This window comes from Aspergillus ambiguus (assembly GCF_047715705.1).
Source record: "Aspergillus ambiguus strain CBS 117.58 unplaced genomic scaffold BDV59scaffold_50, whole genome shotgun sequence".
In the NCBI taxonomy this organism is placed as follows: domain Eukaryota; kingdom Fungi; phylum Ascomycota; class Eurotiomycetes; order Eurotiales; family Aspergillaceae; genus Aspergillus; species Aspergillus ambiguus.
In genome coordinates, this window is record NW_027395563.1 from 257 (window position 1) to 24,340 (window position 24,084).

The following is a 24,084-nucleotide window of genomic DNA, read 5'->3' on the forward strand; positions in this document are numbered from 1 at the left end:
TAGCTATCTTTTTATGTATTTAAATAATCAAATCCAATGGAGTTGGTGGTTAAATAGCTTCAAATAGTGGTGGCCGCGGTGAAAATCCGCGGTTCGGTGGTATCCGCGGTTCGGTGGTTGATTACGTTACATGACTAAGATTACATAACTAAAAATTTGGGTGTTTTAGTTAACTAGTTAGTCAGGCTTTCCGCTGCTTATTTAATTCTCACCAAGCGGAATGTCATCATCACCACGAAAGTATATAACGGCGGCTGTAGATTGCAGGAATTTCGTAGAATAACTTCTAAGACACGCAATCTGACCCGCTGAGTGCCCCTTCCTTTCTCGAAGAATAAATACGCAAGAGTTCAGCAACATAAAGAAATATCAAAAGATTATGTCCCGAAGAATCCCCAATGCCAAGATCATCCCTCGCCGCTCCAGCGAACGAGGATACGCCGAGCATGGCGGCTGGCTGAAGTCATTCCACACATTTAGTTTCGCCAACTACTGGGACCATCGATATATGAACTTCGGAAGTCTCCGAGTTCTGAATGAGGACAGGGTCTCACCACGCAACGGCTTTCCAACACATCCCCATCGCGATGCAGAGATCTTCAGTTACATTCTTAGCGGAGAACTCACTCACCGCGATAGCATGATTAAAAAGGGTGCGGAGGGGGCCCAGGGAAAAGATTTCTATCGGATGAAACGTGGAGATGTGCAATTTACGACTGGAGGGAGCGGTAAGCAGTTCGAACGTAGCTGTTCGGCATATGGCTTTTACTGACGCCAAGAAAAGGAATTGCCCACTCGGAACAAAACGAATCCTCAAAACCTGTCCATTTCCTCCAAATTTGGGTCCTCCCGTGGAAGCATGGGCTAAAGCCTCAATATCATACGCAGTCGTTTAGCGAGGAGGCCAAGCGCAAGGAATTCGTTCCCATTTTATCGCCATTGGCAGCCGGCCCGGAGGCTACCGCGGCTCAAGAGGAAGCTGCAACCCCGAAAATCCCTGATACAATTCCCATCCATGCTGACTTTATCATGGGTGCGGGTGTCATCCCAACGTCGGCGACCTTTCGTTGGACCGTGGGCGCAGGAGATGTGGTCAGTAACCGGAAGAAGCGAAACGTCTATGTTCACCTGCCTATGACAAAGAATGGAAAAGCCAAGATTCGACTAGATGGCCGTGAGGATGCGGAGCTTAGTGAGGGCGATGGTGCTTTCGTATCCGGAGTCAATGCAGGTGATGTTTTGAATGTAGAGAGTATTGGAGAAGCGGAAGCCGAGGTGGTTGTACTTGATAGTGATTGAGATTGGATATGTGGTTGTATCATTTCTAGTTAGATAAAAGTGGTGTCCTCTCGCAATCAGTGGAATCAGCTTTTTTTTCTTTGGCCCCTCGGAAAAGCTCTAGAGTGGACTACGGGTCTAATGGGAATTGATCGAAATACAGCGCTAATAAGCAGCAAACCATCTCACTGCGGAACCTTATATTGCATCCTATGTAGAGTTATACAACAAGTACGTTGTAGTACGCTATTCTCCCGGAATTGCGCCTCTTCCTAAAAGCGAGCGGCATCGGTCTTGATGAAATCTGCGGCCCGTTCGGCAAGAGCGTAAAGGGTGCTCACCAGGTGACCAGAAATCTGAAACGGAAGAGCAGAGGCGTCAACAACTCTGACATTTGTAGTACCGTACACTGTGAGATGCTCGTTCACCACACCGCCCAAAGCGCGAGGCATCATACCTGCAGTGCCGACAGGATGGAAGTTAGAACGATCTATATGGTTGTAAGATAACTATCAATCAAGTAAAAATAAGAATGCACCAGGAACTTACAGTTGCCATCGAAGGCCCAATTTTTCCAGCTTTCCTCAGAAGCATTTTGAGAAACAACGTCGTAACCTGGAGACGACTCCCTAACTATACTCGCAAGAGGGTAGGTCTCAAATGCCCGACGGATATACTTTGCCACGGCGACGTAACTTTGCAAGTCCCAGTCGAACATGAAATAATTGGGGTTGATGACAGGGAATTCGCGTGGGTTGGCGGAACTAATATGAACGCTTCCACGAGCGAAAGGAAGAAGGGCCCAAAATTCTGCGGAAACAGACTTCTCACTGCCCGGATAGTTTAGAACTTCAGCTATTGGAACCTTGCCTTTGAAAATCAGATCATGTTGAACCTCAAAGAGATGCTCAAGATCGGAAGCCTTCATGACATCACCGTTCACCTTGGCTGTCTCGGCTGCATATTGCTTCAGGTTTTCACGGATCTTCTGCGCGACAGACTCGGTCTCATCACCGAAAATGTCGTAGACATCAGGATAGGCAACTGTTGTGCCGCCGGAGATGGAAACATTGCTCATAGCTTCCATGTGACTGTTCACCTGGTCCTGAAGGTTCTCACCGACAGTGGGCAGGTCGACCTGGACAGAAATGTTGTGTTTTGCAAGTACGCTAGGGTTACCGATCCCCGAAAGCTCGAGAATACCTGGAGTTTTTAGGGCACCGGCGGAGATGATAACTTCCTTTTGGACGTCAATGACGCTAACCGTCCCATTGCTAGAAGTGATCTCAACACCACTAGCAGTAACGTGGTCATCGCGGCTTTCACGGGTCCATAAAATACGATTGGCAAACGTGTTGAGCAATACGTGAAGGCTGCCACGAGACTTGTAGGGCCAGTAGTATGCGCGAGCGGCATCCTCACGGACATACTCTTCATAGTTAATGGTTGAGGGGAACATGCTAAAGCCGCGCATCTTCCCACTATTAACATCCTCGGCCCACGAAAGCCCCATGCCCCGGTAGGTCTGGTTCAGATAAGTAGTGAGGTTGTTCGACTTGATATGAGTAAAGGCAATGTCAACGATTCCGTCGTGGCCGTGAAATGAAGCGTTATATGAAGCCCCAAGGGAAGCCTGCGACTTGCTTGGGACAGTGAAATTTTCGCTCTTCAAATAGTAAGGGAATAGGTTTTCCCACGTCCACCCTTCATTGCCAATAGCTTCCCACGCGTCAATTTGGACATCCTCGGCGCGCGTATAACACATGCCTACCCAGGAACACCACAGTTAAATAGGCTGAATAAACTTGCACGGTATACATACCATTGATAGCACTGGTACCACCAAGGGCTTTGCCAGCTCGCAGCACCTGGCTGAGATTGCCTCCGTACGTTTGGTTGGTAGATTTGTATTGCCAGTCAATGTCTGTGCCAAATGCGTATCCGAACCCATCCACATTTGTGACATTAGGGTTATTCAGAACCGAGTCTCCAGCCTCAATGATGAGCACGTTCACGTTGAGATCCTCAGATAGACGGTTTGCGACAGCCAGACCGCTAGTACCGCCTCCAACAACGATGTAATCATATTTGGTGGATATGGAATTGGACCAAGGGCCCGTTGCCGCAAGGGACAGTGCACTGAGAAACGAGAGTTTTCCAAACATAGCTTATATACTGACGGCGAGATATGCCTTCTGTTCGGACATGCACTTGGCCGATAGCCGCTTCTAATACGTGACTGGCTTCGAGTGCTGTCACATACCACAGGGGTCTTGGCCCTGCATAATCCGTCGTCAGCGGTACACCGATCAATAACTGGATCCTTGTCCTGGGGGGATGAGTGGAAAGACATCTTGGTTTTAAATTACTCCCAGGGATCGAACGTGTGTCATCTGCTGTCAACCTTTATTTCTATTTGCTTATGATCTTGGGCATATGACATCCTGTTTAAAAATACTGCGTATGGGCTTCACTGGTATGTAACGTCTCCCCTTTTCAGAAATTCTTGACATTATTACACGGTCAGGGGATCTCAAAAATGTTATTGGGAAAAGTGATGAGTGAGAGGAAAAGCACCGCCGGATTCACCAAAAAAAGGGGATCACGGTAGGTTCTCGGCATGCTGATCAAAGGAAGCTTTGATGTTAATGCACGATGAGATGCCTTGGCCCTTGCTATGGTTACCGATACATTATTCAACCCTATTGTACTACATACTTGCTAATTAGTCCAGTACTCCGATGATTTCCCGTTCTCTCCGCTCCCTGAATAATTCCTAGGTACAGGGATTGCCAGTTGTGTCAGAGAAACATTCTTGTCGGGGCGAATGACCAGTGAGGTAGGATTTATCACAAGTAGAGTTTGACTAATTCCTAGCTCACGCTAAATCGTTTGGGAGTTTCTTAAATAATGATTCCAGGTCAGATTAAACACCATTCATAGAATGTGTTAAGTTCCCAACGTTGCGGGAGCAAGTGATGTTTCAATATGAAACCGTACCTATTAACACTGGCGGCCATGCAGTGGTTATCGCCGATTGAAGTGTAGTCCTAGATCAATCGCCTTGTCTCTCGTAATCTTTTGCAACAAAGCCTACATAGTAAAGTGATTGCCGATTAAATCAACGGGAACCATGCTTCTCGGTTGATATTGAAATATAAGATTCGCCAAATTTAAAACTGGACGGTTGTGTGCTGATGAATGCTGCTGAGCGAAGTAACCGTCATACACTGAAAGGTGCTGGCTGAGTGCTTAAAGGAACAATATAGATACGAGCAAGTTTTGCCTGACATTTTGTCTTTTTGCGCTTTGAAATTTTCCACACAATCGACTACTAACTAATACTCTAGAATGCCGAAGCAATAACGTCATGTTTAACCGATATAGATTCGCTTTGTGCGATTCGTCTAGACTATGTCGCAAGATTTGATTCCTCCCTTTTCTATGAAAGATCTTTCTCCTGAGATTCGTAGCATAATTTTATGAGCGTTTGATAGAGGAATGCTTCCGACAAAATAGAATCTGATGGAATTCGCCGTTAAGGTTATGGCTTCAATTCGAATCGAGACATTGCCGGCCTCAGTGTCCTTGCTCAGGTGTGACGTAGGATAAGAGGCGATTGACCCACATGCATGAAGAATGTTTTGAGACTGGTTTCCAAAAAAGGTTTAGTCTCCGCAGGTTGGAGACGGCCGAGATACAGATGCTTTTGGGCGTCGCCAAAAGATAAATAGGAGGCATCAGACGATCTTTGGGAAGCAAAACCGATCTATTTTGATTCATAATCTTCCGCACCTGCATCCGAACGCCATGCCATTCAACTACAAGAAAGTCCTTGTGATCGGTGCGACCTCCGGTATTGGTAAGGCTCTTGCAAGTAGACTAGTCGCCAATGGAACGGCCGTAATCATCGCTGGCCGGAGAAAGGAGAACCTTGATGAGTTTGTTGAGCAACATGCAGAGGGAAATGTCACTCCCAAAGTCTTCGATGTCATGAAGCTTGGTCAGGTTTGTGATAACAACCCCAGACAGCCGGTTAGGGTCTATGCAACTAACGCCGATGGCAACTTGGCTAGATCACCCAGTTTGCGTCTGAAGTAACGGCGGAGCACCCGGATCTCGACTGTGTCTTCGTAAACTCGGGAATCCAACGTCCGTTTGATTTTGGCAACCCGGAGACCGTCGACCTCGATATCTTTGACCAGGAGTTGATCACCAACTATACTTCGGCCGTCCATCTTGCCAAGGCCTTCATCCCACACCTGCAAGCCAAAGCGACCCAAACTGCGCTTGCATTTACCACCTCCCAGATGGCGCTGGTGCCAATGATGCGTTGTCCCAACTACGGTGCCTCCAAGGCTGCTCTTCACCATTTTATCTTGGCACTGAGAACGCAGCTGAAAGAGGGACCGGGAAATGTGAAAGTCCTGGAAATCTATCCTCCTGCAGTACAGACGGAATTGCATGACACAAAACATCAACCAGATTTGAAGGATGGTCATCTCATTGGAATGCCGCTTCAGGAGTTCATGGATGAGGTCTGGAGCAGATTGAATCAGGGCGAGGAGCAAATACCTGTGGGATCAGCAAAGGATATATTCGAGGCGATCGAGGTCAAGAGACAACAGATGTACCAACAAATGACCGAAATGCTCTCTGGTCTACTGAAGCAATTTCTGAGGTAGTTCGGGAGTTAGCAAAGAATCGCATGTTGTAGGATTGACAATTTCCATTTTCCGAGCTCCCAAAACTAGATATTGGTGAAAAGAATATGATGCGTCGCCATGAAGATACCGAAGTTAATCAATTGCCTGGTACAAAGAAGCACTTGGGAATACAACCTCTGAAATTGACTTGCCTTTGCAGGCGGCCAATATTAAACTTCCGAAGGGGCTGATGTTATGAACTTGCCCGTTCTCCAACATAGCGGAATATTGATGCAGCGAGACCATATACTCAGAAGGATTCAAGCTGTTTCTATTCCACGCTTCCTCAGAAACTTCATTCCATAAAGACGTGCGAATATCGAAAGGTAGAGAATCCACAAACGGGGTGCGGACAGAATAATTCCTCGTTTTCAGCGAATACACACTGCGTAACATGAATCCCACGATTATTGTTCGTCTCACGCTTTCAGCAAATAGCCAAGCACGTCTTGAACTCATGGTACTTGGAAGCTGGATAGGCGCTCTCTCCCATAATTGTTCCGCAACGTTGGTGAGCGTGGTAGCAGTAGTCTCTGAGTATTGATCGACCTCACTTCCATTGTCATTGAGCAGCAGAATACACTGAAGCAAAAGTAATGCTTGCACGGAACTTAGAAGCTCGTAGAAATCCGCCGCATTACTGACTCGCCGATGGAATAATGCAACTTTTCGGCGAAGAATCGGAGAGAGGGCTTCGGAATTAACACCCAGACGCGCCAGTGTGTGAAGTCTGCAAAGTATGCGGACATCTCGAAGAGTATTTATTGCCCCAGAGGTCTCGTAGACATCAGGCTGGATAAATAAGTTCCTCATATTTTCGGCGAATGCCAATGGCAAACCCTGGAGCCCCTTAACCAGAAAGGAGATAATGTGGTGTTCATAACCCTTGGAGATTTCTAAACGCATGGATGGTTGAATTGGTGTCCTCTGGATAAAGGGTCTAAGACGCACATGACGGCGGAAAGCCTGGTAACTGTATGTAGATTCATAGCCATTTGTTAGGGGTATGTTCACATATTCGCACTCTGTTCCCCGAGCCAAGCATCGGCTACACCGTGGCCAGCGTTGATCACATCGACGCTTTCCTCGAGCGCACGCCTTGCACGACCGCCGGAGGGTTGGTGGCGTTGGTGGCGCCGTATTGCTGTCAACCATTTGCTGCCTCGAGGCTCTCGTTCAAGAGGTTGAAGTGTTATGTGGTCAATGGTTGACTTGTCCAAACTTCAGATAAAAAATGACGCGTATAGTCACGTGTACTTGCTAGATTATTAAGTCCATTTATCTCAGTTATCTCCTTTCCACACCTGACTGACTTGCGGCCTTACTACAGATTGCACTTGCCATGGGCATTAACTATCTCATGGAGTTTTCTCCAGGACTCTCTTGCCCTGATGCCGGCCGTCTCTACCTCGAATTTCTCATCTCGCATGCGCCAGTCGAATACCTCTAGGGAGACCCACCCTGTAAACCCCTTATCGAGAACCCAGGCTTTTAGAACATCGGCCACCGGCATATAACTTCCTAATTCAGTTTCCAAAGGAAATGGCCTAGCATGCTTTGACCAAGTAAACTCAGGCGCCTCCCCCTCCAGGTACCATGGATGTCTGTCGGAGAATGGCGGGTCGAACCTCTCGCCATCAGACAATTGAATATAGAAGAGCTTTTCCAGCGGGAATCTCTCTTTAAATTCTCGTACAGAGTCGAACAGAGATTTTTCTGCATTTGACATTTGCCCCGATACTGTGAATGGGCTTGCCCAGAGTTTGGTGATCTCGTGAAAGCTATCCAGGCACATCCCGAAATTAGGACGATTGACGGCTTGAATCAAATGCAACACCGTCTGCCATGTTGAGCAGTACGTGCCCCACGAGAGGTTCTCATAGGCGATAGAGACCAGCGGTTGCTTTGCACTCCCTAGATCCGCCAATTTCTGCAGATCCGAAACGATCACGCTCTCGTCGACAGAGCAATCGTTGCTGAATTGAGACGGGACTTGGAGATAAGGGGCCTTCAGCGTTCTGGCAATTTCAATCCAGTGGTTGGCCTTCGCAAGTCTTTCGTGAAGAGGCGAGCTGGCTCCTTCGTAGTTCTCAAAGGGCGCTAGCGATAAGACTTCGATATTATTTTCGTGGCAGATTGCTGCAATCTTCTGCGCCCCGTGGAGTATTGGTATGTTGAGTCTCTCTGCGTAGGCTTCGAGATCTGAATACACAATTTCCACAGCTTCAAAATCATATTGTGCAGCGACTTGAATCTTCTTTTCCAAATTGTGAGATGGATGTTGGCCCAAAGACAGGGTTCCAATGGCTCTTTTGTTGGTCAACATGTTCCTCGATTGCTATAGGGGTGATTAAAGATATTTTTCTTGAATAGGGGGGTCCTTCTCATGCAAATTTATGTCAATTGTTCCCCGCAATACGGAATTCCTTTTTTTTTCGGAATCAGGTTTCCGGTAAGGAGGTGCAGAAGTATGATGGCTTGGTCAGCCAACATAAATGCTTCAAAGACGCAATTGAAGGCTCCACTGGCGATGTCTTGAAATGACCTTGGCGTATAGTCAGTCCCCTATCATGGAAGACACCCGCGTAAGTTCATAGAACCATTTCAATTAGATAATATATCATGCGCTGCTGCTACAACACGTCACCAACATAATCCATCAAATTCACCGCGACGGTAGCTTTAATTGCCCGAATTGCTGCCGTGTAATAGGGGATTTCCACTCCGTTGTACACGACTTTATTGCCATGGATTCCGATGTTTACGGTAAAGCCTTCACCACTATCGCCCCAAAGTCCTTCGTGGATGAGGGCATCTGTATCAATATTGCCCAAAACTACCATGCCTGACACATTGTGGGCGTTATGTTGTAATGTCAGCTCCGGGATGTAGATATATCCGATTGCTGTATCCGAGATTGTGAGATTGAAGGTAGCTTCACCCTGTCGTTGCATATTAGTTCCTTCAATACTATGGACGACTCGCCGCCGGAGCTTACCATCTCAACCATGAACGGGGTTGGATTGCGGACCGTAACGGTTGCGTTGACATTATACCCATTCTCATCTGGGGTTTGGCTGAAGTCGAGACTGGTGACATTGAATGCACCTTCGCTATTGACAAACTCTATAGCAAAAATCGTCAGCACCATGATGGTTAACTAGGAAGACAGGCGACTAACCTTGGACATTATATCCTAGTCAATCGGGAGTTAGCAGCCAATCACCACAAAGTAATGCATTATGGTTAGCCGTACCTTGCATATTCATCATCTTATGTATATCCAGATGAGCAGTTGGTAGAGCTCCATATTTCAAGTATGGATCTCCAGTAACAAGAACGGAGATCTGCTGGTTCGAGGCTGCTTGTACAGCCACATCTGAAAGACAACTAACACAGGAGATCTCCAGGTCCTGATCGATGTTGAACTCAGCCCCATTATTGAACTCGATTCGTGGAACGGAAAACACTGCAAATTCGGCGTTGGAATCCGCATCTTTGATGGTTGCATTAAAGGCAGACAGATGTCCGCTGCCACTGAAACCACCACCCATGCTAAGGCTCTTCGATTGCTTGACGCGAAAGGAATTAGGTGTGGGGTTTGTAATTTCCAGACCATCGTAGTCGTATTTATAGTTGTTGATGTAGTCGCTGGCAAATCGCGGTATTCCTACATAGACGCTGTTGACGATAATTAGAGAATGTTTTGGACGCACATGAGATGAGGGCAAGCTCACATCGGCAAAATGATGATCAGGACAATGCAGCAGAATCCGATAAGATATGCCCACCACCATTTTTTCATGTGCGTCTTCCATCGTTGGAAGAATGTCGGCTTTGTGGGTGGACCGGCGACGTTGGTGTCTGATGCATCAGACACCTGTTCTACGTCGGACTTGGACTCCTTTCCGAACATTTCTATCTTTATCTCTATCAGCCTTGTGGTGCAGGGGCCTGCTGTGCTTTATATAGAGGTTTATCGTGTTGCAGCATATGAAAGCCTCATCTTCCTCCTATCTATTGTCGTAGAGAGCGAAGAAGCAAAGGCAAGAGAAACGAAACTGTACGGCGGAAAGGAAGGAAGAGGCAGTTCGCTCTTATTCTTATCCAGTCGTACCCCATGGGGCCAGGTTTGGGTGTCGATCCTTTATCCACTTCACATGGGAATACGAAGCGAATACGCACCGATGAACCGCGGCCATGATGTCAGCCTCATTTTGCTTCCGGCTATACAACGAATCAATAATGAAACAACTATGCCCTAAAAGCTTGGTCACAGCCAAGGACCTGAAGATACTAGAGGGCCGTGCCAGGTTCCCCATCCAGGCTTCAGAAAATGCACCCAGATAAGTCTTTAGGGCTTTCGGAAGCCCCGCAAGGCACTAGCTTCACAAAACTATCCGAAGAAAATTAAGACGCATATCCATGATTCATTTCAGCGCCACGCCTCTGGGTTATTGGTCGACAATGAGGATCGACATCGCTTCTTCCATGGTATTGTTACTACCTTTGCACCTGACCTGACAGTGCTGGAGCCGCATTGACAGCAGTTCTTGTCGTAGAGCTAGTTAAATCCCATTTAGTGTCAACCCTCAAGGATGTTTTGATTTCTGAGGACACCTTTTGCCGTTTGAATCTGCTATATTTTGCATCTATATCATCCATATAGTACGCATAGCACGTTTAACGGAGGCTTAATCTACAATTATCCCTCAATTAGTCGTGTTCCAGACAAGAACAGCTTTCACAGCCGATCCTTGATGCAATTGGGATAGGGCTTTGTCGAAGCTGCGGGCCTTATTAAAGGTGAAGTTAGTCAAACGCTCGTAAAAAAATCAGCCAGTTTCGTACTTCAAAGAAAGTTATCAACTTGTCGAAGGGAAATCGCCCCTCACGGTACCACTGAATCATTCGAGGAATTGCTGCCTTTGGAACAGAATCTCCTTCGATGCAACCCATAACAGAACGTCCTTTCTAGATGAGAGTCAGCACTCTAACTAGAAACCCGCGAGAATGTTTGAGGAGAGAACACTGACATTGATATGCTCAGTAGCATCGAAAGACAACCTATACCCCGAGGGGGGAACTCCGATAAGAACGAGCTTTCCTCGCTGCTTTAGAGCCTTGAGTCCGCTTTCAATGATTCCAGGTAAACCCGTTGTGTCTATGAAAATAGATGCCCCGTTTGGGAATACATGCTGTACAGCGTCTGTGATGCTAATTTCAGACTGACTTGTGTCGATGATGTGAGTTGCACCGAGACCTCTTGCTAACTCCAGCCGATCCGATAGCCGGTCAACCGCGATGATTCCTCTGCACCCACGTATGGCAGCTGTCTAACATCGCATCTCAGCGTAAGTGTCAACCAGACCGGAAGGCTACTAACCATGAGGGATGCCATACCGACACTTCCCATGCCAGCGATAATGACCACATCATCTGGACCCGCGTTCGTTATATTTTCGATCGCGCCCATGCCCGTCTGGAAGCCACAGCCCAAAGGAGCAAATAACTTCAGCTCATTGGCATCCTGAAGCAAGTCCGTAGCATTCACTAAGCAGGACTCATCCACAACACTGTACTGAGAAAAACTAGATTGGCCAAAGAATCTAGTCCAGATTCCCTCTGAGCTGCGTCTTCTAGATGCAAGACCCTTTCTTCCCACATAGTTTTCCTTTGCGAAGGAGTCACAATAAGCAGGATGGCCCCCGTCACATTCTGCACACGAGCCGCAGGAATAGAATGAAAGTAGCACGGGGTCTCCTAGCTTTACGGACTTAACCTTTTCACCGACTTGCCGGACATATCCAGCTCCTGTTCGTAGATTATCACGGGTAAATTAGTTATGAAACACGCAAATTAATAATGATAGCATGAGTGTAAAACCTTCGTGCCCCGCTATCTTTGGATAATCTATCCCATGGGACCCTTGCGATACTGATGACAGCACAATATCTGTGTGGCATATTCCCACTGCTATCATTTCTACGAGGACTTCATGGTCCCCTGGGTCGCTGACTGACACTTCCTCGAGTTGCCAGTTTGGATGGCCTGGAATTTCAGGCTCGTGGGCAATGATTGCAGGAGCGACAACCATTTTGAACGATATATCATTCAATTACCATCCGTAGCCAAGGGACGAAACCATGTCGTATTATAAGCAGCTATCCCCGCCGGGAAGATCTACCGATAGCTACTCCGCGTCTTGGCTAAGATGTACCTAGGTAATGGCTGGGAACCGGAAGAGCCGCGGTATAAAGCTGTGTGCCACATCTCCGCAAGACTCAATATCAGCCATTAACAGCTAGATAATGGCGAAGGATGTAATGTATTGGAGAAAAAATATATCCCACGAGCAGAAATAAACAGAGTAGATATGAGGGAAGTTCGCTCACACATTGCAGGAGACCCCACCTTGCATGATTGCTAAGCATGGTGGGGAACAGCACGAGCAGTTGATTATGAATGCATTCCAGCATTTTCTTTCTCTCTTATGATCCTTACCTACGCCGGGCCGATAGCATATCACTGCAAGAAACATTCAGACCCAATAAACCCCCAAGGTTCGTATTATACTTGGAAGGCTACTAGTTCGGACGCCGGTGATTGACCCTCGTCTAGGGACCCCCATCAACCCCTCTCAATGGCCGAATCAAAGACTATGCGCGCAATCGGTATGCATTTTGTTCGTGTACATTCATGGACTACTTCCACCCTCGGATCATGTTCGTCAGATCGCTAATGCCTCGTCCAGCTGTGAAAGGAGGGACCGGTCCGGCCGATGCTCTCTACGTGGACACCATCCCGGTGCCCACTATCAGCGGCAACCAGGCCCTGGTGAAGGTGAAGGCTTTCGGACTGAATCGCATGGACCTCCTCGAGCGTGAAGGGAAGTATCCCGTCCCTCCACAGGCTCCCAAGACCATGGGCGTGGAATTCTCGGGCACCATTACCGAACTCGGGCCTGATAGCAATCAGGATTTCAAGGTCGGAGACGAGGTGTTTGGCCTCGCCTACGGAGGTTTGTTCGCCACATCTATTGGATTCCATATAAGCTGCCAATTCTGATACGTATTAGGAGCATATGCGGAATATATCGCCGTTTCTACCAACATGCTAATCCACAAGCCTGCTGAACTCTCCTGGGAGGAAGCCGCCGGTATTCCAGAGGTGGGGCTATGATCTATTTGGTCGATTACTCCTTGCGTCCTACTAACTGCTCGTCACCAGACATGGATCACTGCCACACAAGCCCTCTACGTTGTGGGCGAGTTCAAGCCCGGTCAATCGGTGATGTGGCACGCGGGCGCGTCTTCGGTCTCAATCGCGGGTATTCAGCTGGCCAAGGCGGACGGCGCAAAAGCCATCTATGTCACAGCCGGTTCAGACGAGAAGGTTGACTTCTGCGTCAACAAGCTCGGCGCCACAGCGGGATTCAACTACCGCACGCAGGACTGGTCTGCGGAGGTCCTGAAGGTTACGGGCGGAGAAGGAGTCGACGTCATCATCGACTACATCGGAGCGGGCTATTTCGTCGGTAACCTGAACGCTGCCGCAAGGGACGGTCACATCGTCAATCTTGCGTTCCTTGGGGGTACGAAGCTGCCGGAAGGAGTCGACATATCGGCTTTCCTGCGGAAGAGAGTCCGGTACGAGGGCAGCACGCTTCGCAGCCGTGATGAGACGTATCAGAAGAAGCTGCGCGATATGCTCGTGGAGCATGCGCTTCCGCGGTTCAAGAAGGGAGAGTTCAAGGTCTTTGTCGAGAAGGTGTTCCCCTTTGAGCAGGTTGTCGATGCTCATAAGTTGATGGAGAGTAACCAGACCAAGGGCAAGATCATCTGTACCATTTAAATCTGGGAAAGGTTAAAATTTATGATAGAGAGCCCTAATAACACTGTGGTTATGAGGTTCACCCATATCTACTGGACAAATAGATAGTGCACACGCCGGACTGACTTTCTCGTAGTCCATACCGTGGATGCTAATGATTGAGAATAAGATGATAACTTGGGCAAAATGGAACGTTAAATGGTCGTAACACATATCGCAATCATTTATCGCGCTCTATATGCTTAAATATAGTGCCAGTTCCTCCCAGACATAATTATGCTGACTGTGACTTTAGCCACTCTTCGTGGATCTTTTTCTGCCTTTCCCATTCCTTGACCAGTTTCTTTCGCTTATTCTTGGCGACTTCTTCCCCATCCTTATCTTTCAGAGGAACGCCGTTCTCATCCCATGCGGAGTATTCTGGAGTCTTGAACATTTCCATGTGGCTGAGCTTCGCCTTCTCATTCAGTAGGCGTTGCTTCTCGGCCTGTTCCGCCTCCCGTTTGCGCTTGGCCTCTAACTTGGCAGTTGCGGCCTCCTCCTTCTCCGCACGCGCTTCCAGTAGAGAGCGATCGACCGGCCGAACAAGGGCTGGGTTTGGAGCATCGCGATCTTCGATGTAGATTCCCAGGTTCCAGAGGTGCGTGTCACGCAACTGGTCGCAGAGAGTCAAGAGATCTTTCGAGGCGGCATTCTTCGTAGCAAGGTCCTTAACATCGTGTCGGAACTGCTCCGACACTTTTCGGTAAGGATCGGAAGAGGTGGCATCGGCCGGAGAGGGAGCTGATGTCGGAACACTAGAGTCGGCCAGCTGAGCAATAGCAGCGTAGTCGACCGACCCTGCACGGGCCATTTGGCGAATCTGATCCCGAAGGTTGGACACCGGGTAGATGTATGCTTCAGCGGAAGCTGGGAGGTCCAGACCAGACCAGCCAACACGGTTAGGGTCATTTAGATCGCCTTCAGAGTCAAGACCAAAGATGGTCACCATACGTGTAATCCAGCGTGCAAGTTCCAACACGGTGGCGTCGGAAACGTTAGTGGCGACATTGAACTCTGAAACAAGCTCCGAGATAGCCCGCATAGCGCCTGGGGTGTAGAAAGAATCGCACAAAGCAGTGTGTAAATCGAACTTGGCCTTCTCAAGGGCAGCAATCAATTGCTTGTCTCCTTCCGTGTTACCACTGGCACTTCCGGTGGTTTGGTTTTTGGCAATCTCCTTGCTCTTGAGGAAGAAGTTGTTCAGCTTGCCTTCCCAAGAAGTCGTCGTCTTCAGTAGGTCTTCCGTCACTTCGACACCCGACTCCCACGGGCCCAAAAGGAAGCAGATGCGCAGGGCACGTGAGGTCCACTGGCCCTGAGACAGAGCGGCACGTATTGTAGTAAAGTTCTTGAGACTCTTGCTCATCTTCATTCCCTGAATGCTGAGGTGACCCGTGTGAATGAAATAGTTCACCCACTGTACACGGGGACCGGTAGACCAGTATGCTTCGGACTGAGCCAGTTCGTTATCGTGATGAGGGAAACGAAGATCCGCCCCCCCGGAATGGATATCAATGGCCTTTCCAAGCACATCCGACGCCATGACGGAACACTCGATGTGCCAACCTGGGCGACCAGGGGCCCATGGACTGGGCCATGATGGTTCACCAGGTTTGCTAGCTTTCCATAACGCGAAGTCGCTTTCGCTCCGCTTCACGGTGGTTTTATTCGTCAAGGATCCTTCGCCATCCGCCTGGAGACCCTTGTCATTCCGGTTCCATGGCTCCAGGCGAGCATAATCGTGGCCAGCCTTCTCGAACGCCTCAATGTCAAAGTAAACAGAGCCATCCGGGGTAGAGTAGGCGAAACCGCTGGCAATGACCTTTTCGATAAAGCTAACCACCTGAGGTACATATTCTGTAACTCGGGTGAGGACGTCCGGATACAGAACGTTCAGCGAACTCATGTCATCGAAGAAGCGCTTTTCGAATTTCTCGGTCAGTCGCGTGAAGATACTGTGATCGTTCGAGTCGATGCTCGAGCCATACAGGGAATCCAGGTACGGCAGCAGGATATCCTCCGTCCTTGTGTAGAACTCGGACAATTTCCCCGGCGATTGCAAAGCTTCAGCCGCCGATCCAACAGTACGAAGATGCACTTTCAGCTTCGCTTCTTTGTCGCTAGGGGGCGCGTCGCCCTCCAACGCCTTGCCTTCGAAGATTCGTTTGTATGCTTCATTTGACTGGGCCGCAAAAGTTCCTGGTGTGACATCTGCTGACAATAGGGGCAGGTTCTTCTTCATGTACTGCTCCATAGCCGTCTTGGTCTCCGCAAGGACTGACTCGGGAACGGGACCGTCAAGGGATCCAGATTGCTTTTGCTTGAACTGCTCCAACAGGTATTGTTGACGGCCACGCAGAATGATCTTGTCGTCAATATCGGTGATGTTCATCACGTACTTTACCTGGAACCCGAAGTAGTCCTTCAGGATTCGGCGCAGAATATCCGTGGAGACATAGTTCCGGGCATGTCCCATGTGAGCATCGTCGTAGACTGTCGGACCGCAGGTGTACCAGGTCGTCGCCTTTCCTTCGGGATCGATTGGGACGTAGTCATCCTTTCTCCGCGTCAAGCTGTTGTAGATCTTCAATGGGGGAAGTTCGACGTTGGGGCGTCTTTGTGGGGGAATCCACGGAGGTTGTTCGCGGGTTGTGGAGGCCATTCTGAAGCTGTCGGGGAGAGAATAAGTGGGTGCAACGGAGAGTATCGAATCACCGAGGTCTTACCGAGAGGAAGGCACGCGGCACCAATTTAATTGCCAGCGAACAGCCCTACAGATCATCAGGAGGGGTTGACGGCAATTTTTCCCTGAGGCCAAATCACTGACTCACATCATCCGCGGAACGGGTCACGTGGCGCGCCAAGGGGGAAGGCGGTCGCCCAATGCATATCGCCGCCGCATTGACCACTGTCTATTCTATCACGATCACGGTGACTCTTGACTCGACGGTGCAGATCCTTCGAAGGATAGGGCCTGCGGAGAGCAACCGTATCGTGCTAGTTACGCTAGTTGAAGTTTATGTCCTAAGCGATGGTATGTCGGCTGGTGATTCAGACATATTTTCAAAAGAAGGTGCCGTCTGATTAGAGCAGCGAATCCAAGGATCCAATATCGTTCACGAACAAGACCAAGCGTATCGAGCTGTCGTTAGGGGGTTATTCTTATTGGAGGGATTACTACTCTCAATGATGGCACCCATGAGGTAGGATCTGCTGACAGATAAGATTGGATGTAGTTGCTTTAGATCAATCATAAATCCCAATCTGACAAGGCTATGACCCTTGCAAATGCCGGCATAGCTGGTGGGCAAGGCTGCAGGGTCTCAGTCATGAATGAGCACCCAGTTACACCGCATATGTAATGGCCAGATAAACCCTTTCAGCGCATTCTCTATGTCGGCTTTCCGGCGCCGTTGTATGGTCCATTGTCATGGGGTACAAGGCCTCGTCTGCGGTGCAAATATCAGAGCATCTAACAATAGGAGTCTCCCTCGGCGACCCTACCAACTGGTCACCGAGCCGTCTAGACCTCCACTGCTCCAGAGAAATTGGGGCGTTGGTAGTTTTGGCAGATGGGGACCGTGGACGTTGAAGACCTCAATGCCGAGTTTACCGCTCTGGGATTCTCTGGTCCCCGGGAACAAAGAAATGAAGACGGTTGAGTTTGACCCGTCAAGCACGCCAATGTCTGTGATAAAATACTATCATCTTGGCCATTCCTGGTGGCGCTCAGGTGTCCATTTTCTTTGTTGTACAGAATCTAGCCGATCAGGAAGGCTCGTGTGCTGACCCTCCGGGGAGTGAGAGGAGATTCACCCCTCGATCTCGACCACTGCTGCCCCACGGTAGACTCCAGATCCAAAGCATCTTTTCGTACCTACTATCTTCATTCTCGATGGGGCTCTCTGGTGCTTAATGTCAGGTACTTTCTTTTTAACCCCGGCTCTCATGCGTCAAGCAATGGCATGATTAATCTCAAACCACTCTTGGGATACAATGATTTCCACTCAAGAGCTTGACTCTCTCCGCTACCACCTGGCAAGATGGAGTCAGAAGTACACTTGTCCGACAGGATTAATAATGCTGGGAAAAGCTATACCGCAGCAATAGTCGCCATCGTGTGCTGCGCCTTTAGCGGTTTACTGGTGCTCCTGCGGTTTGCTGAGAAGATCCGGATACGTTCAATACTCGCCGAGGACTATACCATCCTCCCCGGATTCGTACGTCTCTATCCCGTCATCGCTTGGGAAAATATTAACAGATTGTTCAGTTGTTGTACATATTCTCGACGATACTTATCATTCGCGCAAATACTGAAGGGGCCATTGGTACCCCAATAGACCAACCGACTCTGCCCCAAGTTAGAATAGTTTTACAGGTACCGTCGGTTAGAACACTTTTCTCTAAACAGGGAGCTGATTCGATAGGCTGCGGTACTAGTCTATTGGGTTTATATACCCATGACCACGTTTATGCGGATTTCCATTCTGTTGTTCTACAGGCGTCTCTTCTCGACTCCCATGCCAGTACTGGGAGTAGTGATTTGGGTCATTTTGGGAGTTCAAGTCATCTTATTCATAGTAGCTACGATCCTTCCTGCCACCGGGCCGGAACCTTTGTATCTTATGCTGCATCTTCGGGTTGCAACGAGGGACCCCGCCGACGGCCGGTATTTCTACGTTGTTGGAACTGCAACCTTGGCCATCAGTCTAACTTTCGATATTACTTTACTTGTATTACCCCTTTTCCCGGTTGTTTCCCTTCGACTACCCCTTCGAAAACGAGTCGGCATGGTCATATTATTTATGCTTGGAGCAGCGTATGCAAACTTTCGTTCCTCCATGTTTACCCCAACTAAGATTGTTCATTCTAGGGCATGTTTTGCAGCAGCATGGAGGCTTCAAACATTCCTTAGTGACCTGAAGGATCAAATTGATACATCCAAGTGTGCGAATATTCACCTTCAAACATATCCATTGCGTCCTTACTAACACAAATGGTGGACATGTAGGGCTCAACACCCCCGACGGTTACTATGTACCTATCCAGCACAGGAAGGCAGGCGCAACACTAAATTATTGGTATGCCACGTTGCTGGAGCCTGCTGTTGCCCTTAGCGGAACCTCCCTCCCGGCAATTCGCCATATGATATGCTCCATTAGGAAGAATACTTCGCCGGCGCCCTCTGAACGACGGGAGCTATCTGACCGTTCTGCAGGATCTTCCCGCCAACATCATCACGGAGGGTGGCTGAGCCTGCACCATATTCGAACATCAGAGCGAGCATTGATGGCCATTTCCGATTTGGAATGCAATGCATTATAACCAAGTATGGCCTTAAGGATGCTAGTCTATGTGTGATAAGTGGCTGTGTTTCATATGGTTGCCATCGAGGCGATACGCATTATCCTGTATAAAATCGACATGCATGTACTTAATGGGTAGGCTTCGTCTCTTTTTTTAGCATGTGGCTTGTATTGAATAATCGCTTATTCGGTTTTCTCGTTTCACATGTGGATGCACCTTCTGGTAGGCCAGATTGTCACTTTCACGCATGATAGAATGGACTGCAAAAAGAAAGACTTTATTGTAAACATTGCAGAACTCAGCACACTGTATGGCAGCAATCTCAACCCCATCGATGTGCGCAGCTATCCTAAGGAGAGCATCAGCCCTTAGAAGCAGCAACGTTAGACACCCAGATGGCGGGGACCACATCTGTGAATTTTGCAATATCCGCCCGTGTTTTCTCTGATTCTGGGGCTGCGAGAGCACTCCTCATATCCTCGATACTGTCCCATTCTACCGTAGTCTGTACGATATAAGGCATCTCGTCACCCGTCAGGGGATTCTCAGCCGGATACTGGGCAACCCGCCAGCTCTTCATTCCATGTGGACCCCAAAATTCATCAATCATCACCATGTGAGTTGCCAAATAGCTTATATTGGAAAAGTTAGATCTTCCAACTCTGCTCACAAGAGTATGATACTCACTACTCCATGTCAAATTTGGTTCGGGTTCCTGACTGTGTGCGCGAAGGATACGCCACGATACACTGCACTCGGCCAGACATTGTGTTGCTTTAGAACAATGTATTGCTTGAAGTGAGTAGGAATCTGCTTTTTGTTACGAGGCCCAGTGGCTTGCTGGAGTTTATATTCCAGGTGAGGGGATGTACTCCCCGCCCGGTCTGTATCCGTTCCCTCGGCAGTGCGCCGGAGGTGTCTGTGAAACATGTTGACTAAGAGCCTAGAATTAGCAACCCATAAACTTTGAAGTTCTTTGGATAACCATTTAGCTTTCTGTCATGGATTGGTGATTTAATGCCATGGATGCAGTCGCGGAATCGCCAGGTACAGGACCCAAAAGTGTAAAGATACATTTATAGTCCGATTAGTATTATTTACGGAAGCTTTCTTGAGGTTATAAACTCCGATACGAACAAATCATATCTGTGTTTTATTCTAACCCCAAAAGTGCACTTGTTGTCTCGTAAATAGAGGGCGCTGTATCATATTTAATGTGTGCGTTCATCAGATTTTGCAACATTAATAGAATATTACGGAGGTTTGACTGTACAGACTGCTATATATTACCCTTTTAGTCCCGGAGTTTTGACGGAATTAATAGGTGCATCATCACCACTTAGTCGGACTTAAAGTATGTGTGCTCATCGGTAAGTCGGCGTTAAACTGTCCGATCTGCGGTTGGATCGGACTTTGATTTGAAGGATCCGCATAGATTGCTAATCAAAAAGGCAGTGAACGTCAGATTATTTATGGAGCATCAAGGCGTAGTGGTATGCTTTAAACGGACGTTTTGTCTTTCTTCCGCAATTTTCCAAAGACCCGTCGCCTACACTAGCCCTGTCGTTTTGCGATATTCCCTGCCTAAAGAAAGATTTTCAAGTGCACTTGATATTCAAGTCCTTCCTGTCGCCATGTATTCCCCACAGGAAACCAGATGTTGGATTTTGAATAGCAAGCCGACCGGAAGCGTTGTCCTGGATGGGGACAACCCAACGTTTAGCCTGGAGACAACGAAGTTGCCCAGCTTAGGGGACAATCAGCTGCTGGTCAGAACTCTATATATTTCCAATGACCCTGCCCAGAGGACGTGGATCGGGGACAGTATACCGGGCGGCCGCCTCTATACTAAGGCGGTTGAGGTGGGTGAAGTGATGGGAGCACGGGGCATAGCAGAAGTCATTGAATCTACCTCCTCCAAGTTCCAGAAAGGCGACCATGTCCTCCTTCTTGCCCGAGTTGGATGGACGGAATATGCGGTGGTTGGGGAAAATGACGTCGCTATACTGGATCCCTTGCCTCGAGGGCTCAGTGAAACTCACTACCTAGGAGCTTTTGGCGGAACTGGCCTGACAGCGTACTACGGTCTGGTTGTACAATGCGAGGCCAAGAAAGGAGAGAAGGTTGTGGTCTCTGGGGCAGCCGGTGCTACGGGCAGCATGGTGGTGCAGATTGCCAAACACCTTGTTGGAGCTGGTACTGTTATTGGGATTGCTGGAAGTGATGAAAAATGCAGGTGGGTCGAACAGTTGGGTGCTGATATCTGTGAGTCTATCGCGTTCTTGTGAGTCCAATTGCTGGCTAATGCACATAAAAGGCCTTAACTACAAATCTCCGTCATTTGCAAAAGATCTAGAGGATGCAACCGGCGCCAGCGTTAATATCTACTTTGACAATGTCGGGGGTGAGACACTGGACAGGATGCTTCCATTAATGGCTCCTCATGGTCGTATTGCTGTCTGTGGTGCAATTTCGAACTACAACGGAGAAGATATAGTTCCTCTTCGCAATTGGTTTCAGGTTATATTTCTGAGATTGCGCATCCAAGGTTTTGCAGTGTTGGACTACTTGAGCAAGGCTGGGGAAGTCAAGAAGATCCTGGCCCAGGCAGTTGAGGATGGAAAATTACGCATTGATGAGGGCAGCGAGACGGTGGTGGAGGCAAAATTCGAGGACATTCCTCGTGTTTGGCTGAAACTTTTCGATGGGCAAAATAAGGGCAAGCTTATCACCGCGTTGTAGATAACTTGGTTCAGTATTGATACGTTCTTCGAACAAACTTGAAGAGTCTCGTGATTTCTGCTCCCAAAATCTTTATTTGGTGGAGTGGATAGTAGTTAAAGACGGTTTGTTTGCGATGCAATGAAGATTTACCTCGGCATTTTGGTGACCCACCGATCAACAAACACGACAAACACCATCGGCATTCTCCTGAGTTCCTGAAAAGCTTCAATCACTCCGAAACGACACACACTCTCGATGAAAATGATTGTGTCCAGGGCGGCCCTCTAGGTACGTATCGAGTTCTTCTCTCCGGTATAACTATAATTAATCCACTACTAGACCTCCTCTTCCAGCCCACCACCTACACATCCGCAGTATGTAAAGATCCGAAACACATCAACTGCCGATATCGGAACAACAAGAGCCCACGACGAAACAAGTGCATTCTAAGGAGGTGATGCAAAACGACTAAGGTCCATCATGTTGAACAGTCGTCGCCTTCTCAATGGCGATATCACCTACTCTGCCGCCAAGGGCTGCGAATCGAACATTCTCCATGAGCTCGGCTACTGGGACCAGAAGACCCGCTATTTCAGCCATCTGTACAAGAACCGCGAGCTTGTCCAGGACATTGTGGTCCACCATCTGAACCTTACTTCAGCAGACGCATGCACCATCGCTGATCCGCAAGAGTGGCGCCATGGGAGCTTCAACCTGTGCATCCCCGTCGACGTCCGCGGCCACGCGGCCGCCAAACGGCTCATGATCCGCTTCCCGCTGCCGTACCGCGTCGGCGAGAAAACTAACCCCGGTAATGCTGATGAAAAGGTCCGCTGCGAGGCTGGGACGTACGCCTGGCTGCAGAAGAACTGCCCGGATGTCCCGATTCCGTGTCTATATGGATTTGGACTGTCATCTGGTAAGAAAGTACGTCGACAGTTGAGCTGCCAGTCTGATCTGTAGAGATGCACCCGGCTCATAGATCATGTAGTTTACCGCATGCGACAACCTCCCATTCTTCACGCGCATACTCTTCTTCATGCGGCGTCGAGTCCTCCAATGGCTCGGTCGCCCGCTCCCAACGCGTTACGTCCCACACCAAAGCCGCAAGCCCAGCCCCGACGGTATCGCCTACCTTCTCATGGAATACATCGACGGCACCATGCTCTCCGAATCGTGGGAAAGCGGGTGCAACAACCCGAACCTGCGTAGCAACCTGTTCCACGGACTGTCGCGCATCATGCTATCGGCGGCTCGTGTCCCCCTCCCGCGGATTGGCTCGTTCACGATCGACGAAGATGGGTTCCTGCAACTTAACAACCGCCCTCTTACCCTGGAGATCCATGACCTCGAGAACCAGAAGATCCCCGTGGATATCCCGCGCGACCTCACGTACACCACGACCGACACCTACATCCACGATGTCCTCGCCTTCCATGAAAACCGGCTGCGCAACCAGCCCAACGCCGTCCACGACATGGAAGATTGTCTGTACCAGATGTCTGCGCTGACCGTCATGCGCACTGTTTACCCGGCAATCTTCCGAAAGGAGTTCCGCTCCGGTCCGTTCTACCTCAGCTTCACCGACCTCCATCAAAGCAACATTTTCGTCGACGAGGATTGGAATGTCAAGTGTCTGGTTGACCTGGAATGGACATGCTCACGCCCCGTGGAGATGATCCATCCGCCGTATTGGTTGGCGAATCAACCCATTGACGGAATCGACGTGTACGAGTACCAGAATATTCACGAGGAGTTCTTGAGTGCCCTCGCAGAGGAGGAAAACAGGTGTCTTGCGGGCGTCAACCCTCGTGATCGACTGCCTCTGCATACTATCTTGCGTCAGGGGTGGGAGCGAGGAACGTTCTGGTATGCGCTGGCGCTAGATAGCCCCTTGGGCCTGTTTAAGCTATTCTATGATTACATTCAGCCGCGCTTTGCTGAGGAACACCTGGACGATCCGGCTTTCTTTCGCATTATCATGGCATACTGGGAGGTTGATGCCATGAAGTTCGTGCAGGGGAAGGTGAAGGATCGGGAGAAGTACGAGAAGCGACTGAGGAAGGCCTTCCAGATATAGCCTGGCTCACTTGACGATTGTACGACCATTTATGGCATAAATGTACGTTACGTGTGAGAAGGTCGTGTCCATGTAGATAACTGTTAGTTTAAAAGCAAGAACCTGTTAATTGCC

General features: G+C 48.9%; 11 protein-coding genes across 11 annotated transcripts; 6 read left to right on the top strand and 5 right to left on the bottom strand.

Moving 5' to 3' along the window:
* Positions 1–379: 379 nt before the first annotated feature.
* BDV59DRAFT_205765 (pirin family protein) lies at positions 380–1,299 on the top strand (the record flags this gene model as incomplete). Its single annotated transcript, XM_073694698.1, has 2 exons — positions 380–728; positions 785–1,299. The coding sequence occupies 2 exons, from the start codon at positions 380–382 to the stop codon at positions 1,297–1,299; spliced, it is 864 nt and encodes a 287-aa protein (XP_073543534.1).
* A 251-nt stretch (positions 1,300–1,550) lies between these two features.
* BDV59DRAFT_210911 (GMC family oxidoreductase) lies at positions 1,551–3,443 on the bottom strand (the record flags this gene model as incomplete). The annotated part of the gene is made up of 3 exons (XM_073695682.1): positions 1,551–1,768; positions 1,828–3,045; positions 3,101–3,443. The coding sequence occupies 3 exons, from the start codon at positions 3,441–3,443 to the stop codon at positions 1,551–1,553; spliced, it is 1,779 nt and encodes a 592-aa protein (XP_073543535.1).
* A 1,645-nt stretch (positions 3,444–5,088) lies between these two features.
* BDV59DRAFT_205767 (putative short-chain dehydrogenase/oxidoreductase) lies at positions 5,089–5,963 on the top strand (the record flags this gene model as incomplete). The annotated part of the gene is made up of 2 exons (XM_073694699.1): positions 5,089–5,286; positions 5,355–5,963. 2 exons carry the CDS (start codon positions 5,089–5,091, stop codon positions 5,961–5,963), a joined length of 807 nt encoding a protein of 268 aa, XP_073543536.1.
* On the bottom strand, positions 5,937–7,174 carry BDV59DRAFT_134085 (Zn(II)2Cys6 transcription factor domain-containing protein). The gene has a single exon (XM_073687025.1). It carries the CDS (start codon positions 7,137–7,139, stop codon positions 6,078–6,080), a length of 1,062 nt encoding a protein of 353 aa, XP_073543537.1. The 5' UTR covers positions 7,140–7,174; the 3' UTR covers positions 5,937–6,077.
* Positions 7,175–7,308: 134 nt separating this feature from the next.
* Positions 7,309–9,900, bottom strand: BDV59DRAFT_210912 (xylose isomerase-like protein; the record flags this gene model as incomplete). Its single annotated transcript, XM_073695683.1, has 6 exons — positions 7,309–7,588; positions 7,628–8,293; positions 8,622–8,926; positions 8,983–9,110; positions 9,241–9,665; positions 9,722–9,900. The coding sequence occupies 6 exons, from the start codon at positions 9,898–9,900 to the stop codon at positions 7,309–7,311; spliced, it is 1,983 nt and encodes a 660-aa protein (XP_073543538.1).
* A 639-nt stretch (positions 9,901–10,539) lies between these two features.
* Positions 10,540–12,330, bottom strand: BDV59DRAFT_134097 (NAD(P)-dependent alcohol dehydrogenase). Its single transcript, XM_073687026.1, has 5 exons — positions 11,871–12,330; positions 11,371–11,798; positions 11,021–11,320; positions 10,836–10,958; positions 10,540–10,780 (listed from the first exon to the last, which is right to left on the bottom strand). Exons 1-5 carry the CDS (start codon positions 12,079–12,081, stop codon positions 10,697–10,699), a joined length of 1,146 nt encoding a protein of 381 aa, XP_073543539.1. The 5' UTR covers positions 12,082–12,330; the 3' UTR covers positions 10,540–10,696.
* A 133-nt stretch (positions 12,331–12,463) lies between these two features.
* Positions 12,464–13,980, top strand: BDV59DRAFT_187769 (NAD(P)H-quinone oxidoreductase). The gene is made up of 5 exons (XM_073691284.1): positions 12,464–12,547; positions 12,606–12,658; positions 12,739–13,005; positions 13,063–13,154; positions 13,215–13,980. Exons 2-5 carry the CDS (start codon positions 12,628–12,630, stop codon positions 13,836–13,838), a joined length of 1,014 nt encoding a protein of 337 aa, XP_073543540.1. The 5' UTR covers positions 12,464–12,547; positions 12,606–12,627; the 3' UTR covers positions 13,839–13,980.
* A 38-nt stretch (positions 13,981–14,018) lies between these two features.
* Positions 14,019–16,650, bottom strand: BDV59DRAFT_187771 (cysteine--tRNA ligase). The gene has a single exon (XM_073691285.1). The coding sequence runs from the start codon at positions 16,519–16,521 to the stop codon at positions 14,092–14,094; it is 2,430 nt and encodes an 809-aa protein (XP_073543541.1). The 5' UTR covers positions 16,522–16,650; the 3' UTR covers positions 14,019–14,091.
* A 1,125-nt stretch (positions 16,651–17,775) lies between these two features.
* Positions 17,776–19,252, top strand: BDV59DRAFT_134116 (uncharacterized protein). The gene is made up of 5 exons (XM_073687027.1): positions 17,776–18,079; positions 18,130–18,237; positions 18,287–18,678; positions 18,733–18,806; positions 18,871–19,252. Exons 1-5 carry the CDS (start codon positions 17,903–17,905, stop codon positions 19,182–19,184), a joined length of 1,065 nt encoding a protein of 354 aa, XP_073543542.1. The 5' UTR covers positions 17,776–17,902; the 3' UTR covers positions 19,185–19,252.
* Positions 19,253–20,800: 1,548 nt separating this feature from the next.
* On the top strand, positions 20,801–21,908 carry BDV59DRAFT_196154 (MDR family NADP-dependent oxidoreductase; the record flags this gene model as incomplete). The annotated part of the gene is made up of 2 exons (XM_073692675.1): positions 20,801–21,431; positions 21,484–21,908. 2 exons carry the CDS (start codon positions 20,801–20,803, stop codon positions 21,906–21,908), a joined length of 1,056 nt encoding a protein of 351 aa, XP_073543543.1.
* A 210-nt stretch (positions 21,909–22,118) lies between these two features.
* BDV59DRAFT_187776 (uncharacterized protein) lies at positions 22,119–24,084 on the top strand. Its single transcript, XM_073691286.1, has 3 exons — positions 22,119–22,178; positions 22,230–22,817; positions 22,882–24,084. The coding sequence occupies exons 2-3, from the start codon at positions 22,371–22,373 to the stop codon at positions 23,968–23,970; spliced, it is 1,536 nt and encodes a 511-aa protein (XP_073543544.1). The 5' UTR covers positions 22,119–22,178; positions 22,230–22,370; the 3' UTR covers positions 23,971–24,084.

Excerpts from the sequence above, each read along its gene's own strand:
- BDV59DRAFT_187769 (XM_073691284.1), top strand. The coding sequence starts at position 12,628 with ATGGCCGAATCAAAGACTATGCGCGCAATCG. Across the intron at positions 12,659-12,738 it reads AAAGACTATGCGCGCAATCG|CTGTGAAAGGAGGGACCGGT; the intron begins GTATGCATTTTG and ends TGCCTCGTCCAG. Across the intron at positions 13,006-13,062 it reads GTTTGGCCTCGCCTACGGAG|GAGCATATGCGGAATATATC; the intron begins GTTTGTTCGCCA and ends GATACGTATTAG.
- BDV59DRAFT_134085 (XM_073687025.1), bottom strand. The coding sequence starts at position 7,139 with ATGGTTGACAGCAATACGGCGCCACCAACGCCACCAACCCTCCGGCGG.
- BDV59DRAFT_134116 (XM_073687027.1), top strand. The coding sequence starts at position 17,903 with ATGGAGTCAGAAGTACACTTGTCCGACAGGATTAATAATGCTGGGAAA. Across the intron at positions 18,080-18,129 it reads ATACCATCCTCCCCGGATTC|TTGTTGTACATATTCTCGAC; the intron begins GTACGTCTCTAT and ends CAGATTGTTCAG. Across the intron at positions 18,238-18,286 it reads AAGTTAGAATAGTTTTACAG|GCTGCGGTACTAGTCTATTG; the intron begins GTACCGTCGGTT and ends CTGATTCGATAG.
- BDV59DRAFT_134097 (XM_073687026.1), bottom strand. The coding sequence starts at position 12,081 with ATGGTTGTCGCTCCTGCAATCATTGCCCACGAGCCTGAAATTCCAGGC. Across the intron at positions 11,321-11,370 it reads TCGGTATGGCATCCCTCATG|ACAGCTGCCATACGTGGGTG; the intron begins GTTAGTAGCCTT and ends ATGCGATGTTAG. Across the intron at positions 10,781-10,835 it reads AGTTGATAACTTTCTTTGAA|GCCCGCAGCTTCGACAAAGC; the intron begins GTACGAAACTGG and ends ACCTTTAATAAG.
- BDV59DRAFT_187771 (XM_073691285.1), bottom strand. The coding sequence starts at position 16,521 with ATGGCCTCCACAACCCGCGAACAACCTCCGTGGATTCCCCCACAAAGA.
- BDV59DRAFT_187776 (XM_073691286.1), top strand. The coding sequence starts at position 22,371 with ATGTTGAACAGTCGTCGCCTTCTCAATGGCGATATCACCTACTCTGCC. Across the intron at positions 22,818-22,881 it reads GACTGTCATCTGGTAAGAAA|TTTACCGCATGCGACAACCT; the intron begins GTACGTCGACAG and ends TAGATCATGTAG.